Below are 14671 nucleotides of genomic sequence, written 5' to 3' on the forward strand. Positions count from 1 at the left end.
CAAACGGCCACGGATTGGCTGAAGATGATGCCAGTCATTCTTTCTTGTCTGTGATTGGGCAATCCATGACACGCCCATTCAACCATCTTGTTCCGGGTTACGATCATGGCGTGTTGCTGAACAACATGTGAGTTTTGATGCCAACAAGCCGGAGATTTTAATGTAAGGAAACGTTTCATTTGAAACGCCTTAAGAACAATTTAGTATTTGTTTAAATCTAGATCGAGTGTATCTCAGTCTCAACTTCTTTTCTGTCTGCTGGCAAGCTCGCTTTATGTTTAGCCATACTGCTAAAATACGATAGCTAATGTTGTCTCGTGCATTTTGAGGGCTACCTTAACGTGCAGCTGTCTTACAGCTGATCTTACTGGACTTGGTTATAGTTCTCCAGTTGGTTATAATCGCTTTGTGTGCATGTGATAAATCAAACCGAGGTCTGATTAAGAAAGACTAGCTACTGTTTGTGGCTTCCATCATTTGTTTTTTACAGTTGAGACGTATGCTTCTCTAACACCTGAACACAATAGTGACCAAGTATAAACGATGATCGAGTTTGTCTGTCATTTCACATAACTTACATTTTCCAATAACAGCAATAACACGGTTTTGAGAGAAGCAGTTTAGTGACTGTGATCACACATGGCATCAATGGAGGAAGACTTCCCTCGAGGAGGGACAGCGAAGAAACCCACCGAGACTGAGAGCAAAATAGTGGTGCAGCGGACAGAGGTGGACAACTTGTTCCAGGTAGAGTTCTCTTCCCCATCTTTCTGTATCCATACTAATGTGATACATGTTTGAGCATCTGGAATTGAGAAAGCTACGTGGCTCTGCCCAACAAAGAGCGTCTTCACAAAGTAATCACACTGTGGAGTCATCTTTCCACACCATCCTCTCCCTTCACATATTACGTAGTGAAGTACTGTATACTTACGAGGTATCAGTAAAAAGTCCCCCTGAGGTAATGACAGTTTTTTTTTTCTCTCTTGCAGTCGAACGAACAGGCGGAAGCTAGGAAAAGAAAGGGAGCAGGCAAGGATGACGGCAAGAAGCTCAAGAAGCCGAAGACGGGCAAAGATAAAGAAGATGGTCTGATGCTGAACGCAGCAGCCAAGTGTGTGGAGATTCTACATGTCAAGGTAGTACACGTCTCAAAAACCAACATATGGTATTTTGAATGTGTCAATAGATTTTTTTAATGTTATTATTTTCACCGTAACACTCTCGAGAATCAGAAAAGTTTTCAGCACAGCATCTGACGTGATATTGATCGTGTTTTTGAATTATTATTTTTTTTAATTTTCCAGAATGTGAAGGAGGGTATGCTGATGCTGGGCTGCGTGAAGGAGGTCGCAGACTTTGAGGTGACGGTGAGCCTTCCCTGTGGCCTGCAGGGCTTCCTCAGCATCAGGAACGTCTGTGACGCGTACGCCAAGCTGCTCAGCGAGCAACTGGATTCAGCCGATACAGAGGTAGGCTAGCGGAGCGGCGATATGCAGTCCGTACTGTCTTTGCAATCATTCTCGTTTTGGTTTTATTGGATCGGTGGAGTCTAGAATCAGATGGTTACCTACATTAGACCAAAGGTTCATTCATTAACCTGTTTTATGTTAAGAGATTACTAATATTTCGGAGCATCTTGTGATGTCTAAGAGGTGGATCTTGTACTTTCTCTTCACAGGAGATCTGCTCTCTGCCTCACCTCTTCCACCCTGGTATGGTGATCAGGTGTGTGGTCGCCAAGCTGGATGTTGCCAAAGGAGGCTCTCCCAGCATCCAGCTGTCGGTCAATCCTAAACTGATCAACAAGGCTCTCACCTCGAGCTCTCTGAAAGCAGGCATGGTGAGTCAGCTTCAGGGAAATACTTGGTTTAGAAAATTATAACATTCAACATTCCTGTTTTTGTCCAACAGTGTTTCGTTATTCACGTTGTTATTGTGTGTTAACTCAGGTCTTGAGTGGATGTGTGGAGAGTGTGGAGGATCACGGCTACATCGTTGACATCGGCATCGGTGGAACCAAAGCCTTCCTGCCCAAGACGGCAGCAAAAGACAAACAAAACGACCAAGACGGTATGAAAGTACTACTTCGCTTACCGAGAAACTACGAAAATAATCTGCGTCTTTTCATTTTCATCGTTTACATGTGCGTGTTTTCTTGTGCACAGAGCTGAAAGTCGGTCAGTATGTGACGGCACAAGTGGAAGAAGTAAAGAACGACGGGCGAGTGGCCCGTCTCTCTGTCAGCTCCTCGACCCTCGCCCAGGCCTTTGCTGAATCCGAGCAGGGCTGGAACCTCACCAACCTGCTGCCTGGTCTTCTGGTCAAAGCTACCATCAAAAAGGTAGAGACGGCTTTTATTTTGGTAATGCTGTTTGCAATTGTAATATTAGAATAACGTAAGTGTATCTTCTCTTGGGGATATGAATATTGAATGATCTAATATTGGACCCCATTACAGTTGTGATCACACCTTTAATGGTTGCCGTGTGTCGTTTTAATGAAGTGTGTGTGTTTGTATTGCAGGTGACCAAACACGGTCTGATCCTGAGCTTCCTGACCTCCTTCAGTGGCCACGTGGACTTTCTCCACATGGAGCCAGAGCAGACATCCAGCTACACTGAGGGAGCCGAGGTAAAACTGACCTGACCTGGCACATGGATTTTGTTTTTCTGAGACTGTGGGCATGTCCTCGGGATGCCTATGGGATCCATGTTACCGGTTATGTGTTATTTCAGTGCAGAGTACGACCGTTGCAGGCTAACCCTGTTTTGCGTCCGTCCACCCAGGTGCAGGCCCGTGTTCTGTACGTGGAGCTGTCCACCCGCCTGGTGGCCCTGAGCCTGCGCAGCTACCTCGTTCAGGCCGGGTCCGTCGTTGACCCCTCTCCTGCTGCAGGTGACCGCATCGGTGAGGTGGTGAAGGACTGCAAGATGACCACCATGCACCACATGTCCGGAGCCATGTTGGAGCTGCCCGACGAAACGATGGCCTTTGTACACGTGAGTTAGAGCGACGCTGTAAATATTTCAACCTACTTTGACTGTATAAGAATTAATGCTATGGATGCTTTCTGCTGACTCAGCATTGGAGTCATTGGAGGATAACTTGATTTCTTCTTCTTGACAGAGGAACCACATGAAGGAGTCTAGTGAGCCCTCTAATGAGAACAGGGTGCTGGCCATGCCTGAGCACACCTGCAGGATCCTGGACTTCAGCGCCATGGACCAAATCCATTTTGCCAGTCTGCGCAGGTACGTAGCACCTCGCCCATGCTTCATGTTCCATAACAAGCATGGACCTCACTGTTCTACTCTGATGTATTGACGACCCTTGTTTGTCTTGATTCCAGGAGCGTTATTGAGAGGCCTTTTTTTAGATACCAGGATCTTCAGGCTGGTCAGGTTGTAGAGGTGAGAATAAAGTGTCCCGTTGCTTGAAGAATCAGTTAAAGCTTCTTTTCTAAATGGCTAAACGATACAATATGACATCAGGTTGAGCCGTCCCTTATGAGGTTAGGTCTTTTATGAACCAGTTTTTTCTGTGTACTGTTTATTTAGGCAAACTTGTTTTGTTTTTCTACTATTAGGAAGAGGAGGTTTTCCCAGCTTTTGAGTTCTTAAAGATTTTTGCATAAAAATTCTTCTTTTTGCATCTTTAAGTAGGGCTGCTACTAACAATAACTGTCATTATCCGTGAATATTGTCTAACCATCAATCGTTAAGTCTATAAAATGACAAAAGTATGGTTAAAGATTCTGCTAATAATGACCCAGAGCCTAAAGTGACATCTTCAGATTGCTTTTTTTTCCTCCAGCCCACAGTCCAAAACAGAAAGACTCTTTATTCACGATCACAAATGACCACAAAAAGCAGATCATTTTTACATTTTAGTCGCTGGAAGCAGCAAACGTTTGACAGTTTTCCTTGAAAAATGACAGAAAACTAATTGGTTAAAAAAATAGCTAGCGAGTAATTTTCTGTCTATCAACTAATCGACGAATCGGCTTATTGTTGCAGCTCTTTCTCAAACAAATTTAATACCAGAATGTGTTAATACTGGAAACGCAGGTAAACAGTTAACCAGGCTCTGTCCAAAGGTACAAAAGTTAAAAAATTGGTTGGTTTACGTCAGTGCTGTGCTGTTTAGCTTCTGTTCTCCTGTCTCATTCTGCTCTCGCCCTTTCCCATTGTCTTCCTTCCATGTGTCTCTCCCTCCAAGGGGAAAGTGTCAGTCCTGCTGAATCACGGCATGGTGGTGCATCTGTCTGACCACATTAAAGGCCTGGTGCCCCGGACTCACCTGTCTGATATCATCCTTAAGAACCCGGAGAAGAAGTACGTGGAGGGCATGAAGATCAAATGTCGGGTCAGTCCGGTTCTCCACTTTGTTTTAAAGCCACTGAGAGAAACCAAGAGAATAAGCTCTAAGATCGTCTCTCATATGTGTGTTGTGTTCCTTCAGGTGCTGTCAGTCGAGGCTGAGAACAAGAAGCTGTACCTGACCAGAAAGAAGGCCCTGGTCGAGAGCACCCTGCCGTTGTTCCTCAGCTATGCCGATGCCCACCCTGGCCGCGTGTCTCACGGCTACATCGTCTGCATCAAAGACTTTGGCTGCATTGTTCGTTTTTACAACAGCGTCAAGGGCCTGGTGCCGCTCAGCGAGCTCAGCTCAGAGCCCATCATCAGCCCAGAGGAGGTCTTCTATGTGGGCCAGGTGAGAAGATCAAAGTCCACGAATAGAGACGATCAGAGGTGTTTTGGTGAACTATTTGTCATCTGATGAGTTGTTTTGGTTGAATGTGCAGGTGCTAAAGGCTAAAGTTCTTCAGTGTGACCCCGATAAGGCCAAGATGCTGCTGTCATTTAAGGCTGCGGTTGAAGGAGACACCGGGGAATCTGCCAAGCCCCAGGTTGACTGTGAGGTGGGGAAGGTAAGTCACTGACTTCATGCGTCTCGTTCTCTTTCACCCATCTCAGTTTATCAGAATATGACCTCTACGTGTTTGTTCATGTGATGTAGAGAGTGGAGGCGAGGGTGCTGAAAAAGTCAGTCAACGGCCTGGAGGTGGCCATCCTCCCTGATGAGAACCGTGCCGTGCTACCCACAATGCACCTATCCGATCACGTGTCCAACTGCCCTCTGCTGTGGGAGAACCTTCAGGAGGGAGACAACATCTCAAACCTCATGTGCTACAGCAAGAACAAGCAGAATATTGTATCCTGTTCATAAAGAGTCTGGAGTTTTATGTGAACCTTGTCACAACTGAATAGTCAACCCTTAATCTGAATCATTTTTGGTGGTCTTGAACTCTGAGCAGCCGGGTAGTTGTTCCTGTTTTCCTTAGCTGCTCCTCTGTTAAAGGCTCTCACCAAGAAACCAACCGTGAGATGGTCCCTGGAGGAAGGAGTGGTTGCTAAGGATTTCTCCGAAGTCACCGTTGGAATGCAGCTGATTGGCTGGATCAAAAACATCATGTCCTATGGCGTCTTTGTAGAGTTCCCATACGGCCTTGTTGGTCTCGCACCCAAGTCGGTGAGTAAAGAGCGCTGTGTTGCATCCTCCAACCTGAAAATCTCTACCTCCTAACTCGCTGTTTGTTTTCCTGGCACAAATTCTTCCTCTGCTTTGCTTTTTCTTTTAGGCCATGACCGACAAGTTCATCCAAGACACGACAAATGCCTTCCAGCTGGGCCAGACGGTGTTGGCTAAAGTGACCAACCTAGATGAGGAGAAGCGGCGTTTCCTGGTCACGCTGAAGATCTCCGAGGTCATACCTCCAGAGGGTGACGCCCAGACCAGACTCATTAATGGTCTGCAGGAGAAGAGAGCTGTGACCGAAATGTTAGCAGTGAGAGGTATGACGGCTGAATGGTCACCTATTGCAAGTAGATTCGACAAAAATTAGAATCTTAATTTGACATTCATTATCCCTGTCTTCACCCTCAGATGTCAGTGACCTCCGCCAGCAGCTGGCTGCTCTGTGTGTCGGCCAGAAGCTGAAGCTGACTGTAGATACAACAGACAGTGGTGCCACCTTTAAGTCAGACGATATGGCCAGTGCTACCATACTGGCTACCAAGCACCATGTCATGGGTATGTATCCAACCAGGTGCATTTGAAATTTGAATGACATTCTTTAACATTTCACTCCTCCATGACATTAACAAAAGTCTTTGCCATCACTTGAATTTCTTGCAATGTCTTGGCAAGCATCAAAGAAACGGACTTGCATCAGCTTTTTATGTTACGTTTGCATCAACCAGAATGATATGGTCAAAGATGCTACTGCATTATTGAAGATGGGTGTCCGAGTGATAAAGTATTGCATTTCCATATGGTTTAGGGGACTTTGATGAGATCGAGACTCACTCCCTGACTTTTAGTCCATAGTTGGGGTCCAACTTCAAAACTTCTACATTTCCCAAAATTCAACAGCTTCTTTTGGTAGACACTGGTGTACGCCCATTTCATCAAGCCCAAGTTGAAATCTGATTTAAGAGAGCTCTCTTTGGAGCCACAGCTGTTGAGTAATACTGACTATATCTGGTGAACTGATCTTCATGTCTAAAATTGTTGGTGTGGCCCTTTTACCTCAAAGCGATTCTATGATGCTCCTCATGAAATCAACTCAAACATGTGTACTGTAATGTAGTGTTTTTTTGTTTTTCTTTACCTGTGAGTTTTTCTTTACCTGTGAGTCTGAACTTATCAAAACCAGTGTTTCACACCTCTCACAGAAAACACACCAAGTGATGTAATTTTCTGTTGGCTGTAATGTTTCCAGGTGTGAACTTGTCCCCTGGACAGAAAGTCACTGCAGTCATCCTCCATATTGACATCCTGTCGTCATGTATCCACGTGTCCATCCTTTCCAAACTGGTGGGGAAGAAGAAATCTGTAAGTATTACGTTTCTCAGCGCAATGTTGTTATTTCAAAGCGATGACATTGATAGACATGGACGTTTTCTGTACTGTAGATAGTTCGACTAAACATGCTTTTACCAGCACAGATTTTTCTGCAGCAGCCAAACATCACACACTTTCACACAAATCTATTGGGAACGTATGAAAGCCCTGAGAGGCAAGTAGAGAAAAACATAGGGAAAAAAAGAATAGTTGAATTGTAAATGGATCGCCAGACTTTGTTTTAGTTACTCGCCTCTCAGGACTCCGTATGTAGATGTTAGGGCACTCGTATAGAGTCAGATCATCACAATTTCTTGTAGTTATTGACCTTCATTATCTGTGTTTCCATTTGTATGTTCACAGTTAACTGAAGGCTCAAAGTACACAGCGTTGGTGCAGCACATCGACAAAGACTTTGCTGTCATCTCACTTCATGATACGGCGCAGCTAACTGTGATCCAAACCAGGAGCCACCTGAACGAGATATTCCTGTCCGAGTCAAACAAGCTGAAAACGGGGATGAGTTTGTCTGTCGAGGTTATAGAAGCCAGCTGTCAGGAGCTGCAGGGGCTCCCTCTAGTGTCCTGGCAGCGCAGTGCGCCGAACAGGCCGCGCACGACCTCGGAAAACCAGAAGGGTCACCAGTTCGGTGACATCGTGCAGGGTAAAGTAAAGACGGTGAAGCCTGCCTCCATCCAGGTCACACTCGAGGACGGAAGCACAGCCAGCGTGCACGTGTCTGAGGTAAAGGAGGCCACAGGTGTGATTGTGGGATCCTTCCCCACGTCTTCGGTTAAAGTCGGCAGCACGGTCACCGCCAGGGTCATCGGAGGACGAGAAGCCTCCAGTCACAAGTACATATTCTGACTTTTGCGTGTTAGAATAAACATTTTGTATCGACGTTTGTTCCTACTTCTTTCATGTTGTTTTTATTCTGTTCTTAATCATAAAGCCAATGTGAATGAAAAAAGATAAATGTGAAGATTTTAATGTATTTTTTTGTAAACATTTCAGATTCCTGCCCTTCTCCCATCCCAAATTCACATATAACATCCCTGAGCTCACACTTATACCCAGGTAACTGCATAGCCATTTCAGTGTACATTGTAAATATCGTTAACATTATTATAGTACACTGCACAATTCCTAGAGTAAATTTACAGTTCAGTTAGTGTTGTCTGCTGCCTTTTATTTGTTGTCGTTTCCACTCTGACACATTTGTTCATTGTTTCCCTTCCTTTCTGCAGCAAACTGGATGAGAGTAAAGATTTCAAACCAGTTACAGCGAAAGAAAAACTGAACAGCTGTAAGGTTGGGGAAGAAATTACATGCTTTGTATCAAAGGTGAGTCGAGCTCATCGGCCTGTAGTAACTTGCTTTATTTCTTCCTGGCAGTTTCCACAAAATGTCAAATGATCATAAGGTGAAAAATAAAAAGTATATAAAGAAAACTTCAGGGGAGCCAGACTGCAGTGGAGGTTTTGATTCCGTTTATGTGTCTGTCTGCAGTTTCATCCACAGAGGAAGTCTTTGGAGGTCACCATTGATCCGTGTGTTACTGGGACTGTTGAACTGCTGGCCATGATCACTGATCCAAAAGTAAGTTTGACACTATCTACTGTATCCATCCAGGTTGTTTTAGATTAAAGGGACACACCAACAAAGTTCCTCTCCTTATAATGAGGATGCTGAACTTCATATGTGAAATTGTTGGTGTGCCCCTTTAAATTAAGAGAAAATTAAATGTACCCTGTTTCTTTTCAGGACGGGGGCCACCCAGAGAAACTCTTCAAGCTGGGTCAAGCAGTCCGCGGCAAAGTGGTGGAAGTGATCTCCAAACCGCAACGCTTCGTGCTGTCACTCACAGGTCAGAGAAGCTCTTTTATGTCTTCACATCTTTACACTTCACGCGCTGTTTCATTTCAGTGTTAATCTTTTTTCATCCTCCAGGTGTCCACAAGCTGGAGAAAGGCAGCATTACTTTGGGGATGGTGACTAACGTTCACCCACAGGTCGGCCTCCAGGTCAAACTTCCCTTTGGCGGCTCGGGGACGGTCGCCGTCACTGAACTGGCTGATGCTTACAGGCCGAACCCTCTCGACGGGTACAGCAAGGATCAGCTCATCAGGTCAGTAGGTGGAGCAGCGACCTTTGGCTGTCAAGACTTTTTACATGTACTGCACACAGCCGGACTGATTCCTTGTGGTGTTCGATTTCAATTACAAACTGTTTTGATTGCTGAAATGCAGATTTAAATTGAAATTCTTCGCCTCCTCTTTTGCCTCAGGTGTTTCCTTCTTGTGAGTGAAAATGACAAGTGGCAGTTGTCTCTACGTCCATCAAGGTATGAGAGAGTTTTATTGTACATGTGAGTTTCTGTAACGAAGTCTTTCCACGGCCCTTTTCGCTCAGGACCTCTACTAATTTGTGATCATTTCAGAGGACGTCTGTAATCTAAATTCTGTGCCGATCTGTCCGGAAGTTATAAAAAAAAGAAATTTGATTATGATTTTTGTTGTTTCCTTAACAGACAACAAAGGATAGATGATACACAACGAAGATAATAAAAATAAAGAATAAAGAATAAAGATTGATGAAATAATAAATAAAAATAACAATAAATTAATTAGAATAAACACATAATTAAGCCATTTAATGAATAAAATGTAAGATTACGATTACAACAAAACCAAAACAATTCTCCTGATGTTTATACACCTGATATGGATAATGAATGAATGAATGTGTATACACATATGTCCGCTCATACACATGTACACTAAGATATATACAAGCAGATATACATTTATAAACGTAATTTGTAAATGAATGATTCTTTAATCTTTAAAGTTTGCGTCTGAACAGTTTTCTTTCCATCTTTGACTGAGACAAACTCACTGAGATGTATCTCTCTCCTCGTCCTCCATCCTTGAGCTTTTTGGCTAGTAACCGACGGTGCCTGCCCTGACAGCCTACCTCAGACAACAAACAAGTCAAGTTCTTGTAACATAGTCACTCATATTATTACTGATATTGAAATTCTAATCCCTTACACTATTCTTTACTGGGAAAAAGTAATGACATTACAAAATTACTTAGTATTGCGTTACTGCCCAACACTGCTCCTATTACCCACCATATTTATCCCAGCGCAGATGTCACGTGATGATATTGTGAATCGCATCTCTCTTAAAACAATAGACAGGCTTCAAAGCACAGGCATCAGATGCTTTCAGTGCGATTGGCCCAAAATTTGTGCAGAAAGCGGCAGAAACATGTCTATACACTATAAATTGATGTGGCTGCCGAAGAACATATACTGTTTCTGAAACTCCGATGTTACGTATGGTGCCATGACATCTTATCCTGGAGGATGAAGTCATCATAATCGGATTAGATACAGACTTTGCATATCTCATGCGAGTGCCCCCCAAATGAAACACTGATGTAGGACAGTTCATTTCTAAATCGCATGCGGTCCCATGGTAATACAATTTCCATATGCTTCTTGTGGCTTTGGGCAAGTGTTAGATAACATGTGTTTGACCGTAGCTTTGCTCTTCCAGGCTGAACCCACAGCAGGCCAAACCAGCGAAGGACCCTGAAGTTCTGTCGATAGACACACTGAAGGCAGGTCAGCTCATCAGAGGCTACGTCAAGTCTGTGGGAGAGCAGGGTGTCTTCATCAGGTAACAGCAGGAAATTCAGCCACCACTGAAACATGAACTTCTAAATGGAATATGATTTTCTTGAAAGTGCAGTTTTAAGGGTAGAGGGTTCAGTGACACATATCCTCTCTCCTGCTACTGAGGGCATTCTGATTTCACATATCTTTCTTCCAGGTTGTCAAGGAGCATCACAGGGAGAGCACAACTTCAGCAGTCCACAAAATACTTTGTCAGCAACCACAAGGTCCTCTGTGATCACCTCCCTCCCAACACCCTTCTCACTACCAAGATCCTCAGGTAAAATAAAACGTGCCCCCCCCCCTCGGTGTCTTGAAGAAGAAAGTAAGAAAAGACTAAGACGTGTTTGTCAGAAGGTGATTTTGACAAACAAGAAGAGCATGATGGTCATGCTGGTCTCTTTCTGTTCTTGTCCTCAGAATTGACGAAGAGGAGGAGCTGGTCAACCTCTCCCTGCTCCCAGTGGACACCGGGAAGCCGGACATCCTTCCAGAATCCCTCGCTCTGCCGCTGCGCCTGACCGGACAGGAGAAGAAGAAACACGATGATCAGCAGAAGATGAAGAAACGCGCCCTGCCTGAGAGCGAACAGGTAGCAAACGGCCTCCGCTTCCTCTCACTCTCACATCAAACTGCCTTACATTAAACAGTAAAGATGCTGAAGATGACTCGGTATTCAGCCTTTAATCTTGGTAAAGTCCTGGAGGTGAACAGAGCTCAAACCACTTCCACATAGATCAATGGCTTCTTCCGTTATCAATCATTCATTATCCTTCGGTCTGACGGTAATAACTGCTGCTTTGATTCTTGGCCTTAAACTCTGCATACTCTGCAGATTTAATATCCCGAAGTCACTGAAGCACTCATTTTTTATGCCTCGTTTATTTGCCAGGTACCAACGAAGAAGAAGAAAACAAAGAAATCAAAGAGTGATGACAACGACAGCGGAGTGGAGGTGTACTTCAGAGAAGAGGAGGATAAGGAAGACGAGGAAGATCCCAAATCTGATTCTGTGAAAGTAAGCGAGTCAGAGAATGCTCTGCAGATCTGTCTGTCATATCTTTATTCAGAGCCTGTAAAATAGATTCCACCTCCTCTCTCTGTCTCAGCAGGTGACTCAAAGCTCAGCAGGTCCATCCAGACTGCAGGTGGCAGCAGGTTTCTCCTGGGATGTGGGACTTAGCGCCCTGAAGCCTGCCTCTGCAGCGGTGCAGGAAGGGGACTCCAGTGATGGCGAGGACCAAGACGAAAGCAGTAAAGTGAGCAGAGCTTAATCCTATGATTGTTAAAGGGATGCAACATTCTGTCATTGTTTTTTTCCGTATGCACCTCAAGGATGATCGCTGATCTATATTTAAAAATGTTCCTGTCTTTTCTTGTCTGCCAGCCCAAGAAGAAATCTCGTCATGAGCTTGAGGAAGAGAAAAAGGCAGCAGAGAAGGCCCTGGTACAGCGGGAGACTCAGCTGATGGATCCCAGCCTGCGGCCAGAGGATGCGGCCGCGTTCGAGCGCCTGCTGCTTGCTTCACCCAACAGCTCCCTGCTCTGGCTGCAGTACATGGCTCACCATCTGCAGGCCACACAGATCGAACAGGCCCGCGCCGTGGCCGAGAGGGCCCTCAAAACCATCTCCTTCAGGTGAGTGATTGTGTGAGAGAAACAAAAATGAAACATTTATTTTACAGCGACCACCAGAAAGTTTGAAACTGAAAGTAAAAATAATATCAGGGCTTCTGCAAAGTCTTGAAAGTTCGGTAAATGCTCGAATACAATTCTTGAAAAATGCTTGTTTTCAATCTACACAATCACTGATGTAAACAAAAAGTGTTTTAATATTTTAAGTACAATCCCATCATAATATTTGTTTGTCTGCTGGCGTTAAAATTGGACAACGTTTCAAGGGGAACCATTTAGTTTTGGAGAATAAATTCAAAATCAGAATTTTAATATTTACAATATTAATGAGGTATTAATACAAACTCATAGATGTATTTTTTACCATAACTGAATAAACAAGCTGTTCTCAGAGGAAAATAAGGTCTCCAGAACACTGTTTGAAGCTAGAAAGGTGGCAGGGTCCGCCATATATAAACAAAGTAATACAGGATGAAGCTGTGTTGTCCTTTAAGGTCAGTTTGCTTATTCAGTCATGAAAACAAAGAGTTTGTTTATTTATAGATCTTTGTCTTCTGATTATAATGTATTCCCTAAACTACACCTTAAAGCACCTTTTTAAAAAATCCTGTATAAAGACTTTAAGAGTCCAGAAATCTTTGGTTTTGATACCTTGACAGTGCTTGAATTTTACTCTTAAAATGTTGTACAAATGCTGTAATTTTCATTGAATTGTGTTTTCTGCCTTAAGCTGTGTATCGAAATATGCTTACTTTGTTTGCATACGAGGTTTTGTTAACTGATGAAGACACTTCGTATTAACAGTTGGTCGTATTTTTTGTGAAATCTCCTCCGTGTTGGTTCCAGAGAAGAGCAGGAGAAGCTGAATGTGTGGGTGGCCCTGCTGAACCTGGAGAACATGTACGGAACGGAGGAGAGCCTAAAGAAGGTGTTTGAGCGTGCGCTGCAGTTCTGTGAGCCCATGCCCGTGTACCAGCAGCTGGCTGACATCTACGCAAAGTCCGACAAGATCAAGGTCCGATCGACTGACTGTTTACTTTACTCATCCCGCCCACGTGTTGTGACTGATGCTGAAATACTGTCTTCTGTTGCCACTGATATCTGAATGTCTTAATTACGGTGTGTCATCTGTGCTGTGTTCTCATGGTCATATCCAGGAGGCGGAGGGCCTGTATAAGACGATGGTGAAGCGTTTCCGTCAGAATAAGGCAGTGTGGCTGAGCTACGGCACCTTCCTGCTCCAGCAGGGTCAGAGTGACGCTGCTAGTGCTCTCCTGCAGAGGGCGCTGAAGAGTCTGCCCTCTAAAGAAAGTAAGATGGCCTGTTTAAACACTGAAGACATAATGCCACAAGACAGTTTGGTCTATATTTGTATTTTTGACCTATACACCCACTATTGACCGAAAGCAGCCAGATCTCATCCCTTGAAACTGTGTTATGTCAGAGTGACTGTTCTGTTTCCCTGTCCCAGCTGAGCGTCTCCACAGGTTTTAACCTTTACATATTGTCATGCTTCCTCTCAGGTGTGGATGTCATCGGCAAGTTCGCTCAGCTGGAGTTCCGTTATGGTGATGCAGAGAAAGGTCGCGCCATGTTTGACAAAGTCCTGACGAGCTACCCGAAACGCACAGACCTCTGGTCCGTCTTCATCGACCTCATGGTCAAACATGGATCGCAGAAGGACGCCCGGTGAGCTTGCTTTGCTTTCTAGCACATTTTGTTTCATTCCTTAAGGCTGTGTTCATAAATAGGTGGTTGAATATGCAACCCAAAATAATCTAGTCAGCCACAATGACGTACATAATAAAAACTGACATTAACAAGCTGAATTAATCTGTATATTCCAACATCCTGTCTCCTGCAGGGCGCTCTTTGATCGCGTCATCCACCTGAGTGTGTCGGTGAAGAAGATCAAGTTCTTCTTCAAGCGCTACTTGGAGTACGAGAAGAAGCACGGCACCCCGCAGAGCATCCAGGCCGTCAAAGAGAAGGCCATGGAGTTTGTCGAGGCTAAAGGCACTGATGCTGCCAACTAATGACCAGATACACACAAATATACACACATTGTGCGTGTGTGTGTGTGGACTGCAGTATGCTGAACTCTGTTTGAGCCTCACAAGGTTTAGGTGTCCTGATGCTCGCACAGGTTCCACCTTAAAAAGATCAACTTGTAATTTAGCTTTTTTTTTATTGTTGTGGACTTCAGTTCCTGATAGTGTGGGTTTGATGCTGTAATGTTGCAGAACACAACAAACATTTTGTAAAGGGGGTTGTGATCCTCTATCAATGTTAGAAAAAAGCTTATATTTAACATTTCATCAAAGTCATTTTCATCTATTTTGTATAAGAGCGAATGTGAGCTGTGAAGAGAATAATCAATGTTGTGACTGCATTTGAAATGGATTCATTAAAGGTCCCTTTACACATTTGTGGGAGCAATTT

At 44.2% G+C, this 14671-nt stretch overlaps 1 protein-coding gene across 3 annotated transcripts; it reads left to right on the forward strand.

The window, feature by feature from the left end:
• The first annotated feature begins 41 nt into the window (after positions 1-41).
• On the forward strand, positions 42-14657 carry pdcd11 (programmed cell death 11). Of its 3 annotated transcripts, none has more exons than XM_030432420.1 (36): positions 42-162; positions 594-747; positions 993-1139; positions 1308-1472; positions 1682-1843; positions 1953-2073; positions 2169-2344; positions 2527-2634; positions 2790-3002; positions 3130-3254; positions 3353-3413; positions 4222-4368; positions 4465-4716; positions 4808-4933; positions 5023-5217; positions 5365-5535; positions 5645-5858; positions 5950-6096; positions 6788-6900; positions 7273-7763; positions 7924-7986; positions 8157-8253; positions 8419-8508; positions 8674-8776; positions 8860-9037; positions 9197-9253; positions 10476-10598; positions 10752-10874; positions 11015-11186; positions 11487-11612; positions 11704-11853; positions 11982-12232; positions 13076-13244; positions 13387-13540; positions 13753-13918; positions 14094-14657. In XM_030432420.1, the coding sequence occupies exons 2-36, from the start codon at positions 640-642 to the stop codon at positions 14263-14265; spliced, it is 5436 nt and encodes a 1811-aa protein (XP_030288280.1). In that variant the 5' UTR covers positions 42-162; positions 594-639; the 3' UTR covers positions 14266-14657. The 3 variants fall into 3 exon arrangements, with proteins under 3 accessions (XP_030288280.1, XP_030288296.1, XP_030288288.1); XM_030432436.1 differs by having other exon boundaries at positions 11707-11853; XM_030432428.1 differs by having other exon boundaries at positions 44-127.
• The last annotated feature ends 14 nt before the right edge of the window (positions 14658-14671 follow it).

The sequence above is a fragment of the Sparus aurata genome, chromosome 1 (genome assembly GCF_900880675.1).
Source record: "Sparus aurata chromosome 1, fSpaAur1.1, whole genome shotgun sequence".
In the NCBI taxonomy this organism is placed as follows: Eukaryota; Metazoa; Chordata; class Actinopteri; order Spariformes; family Sparidae; genus Sparus; species Sparus aurata.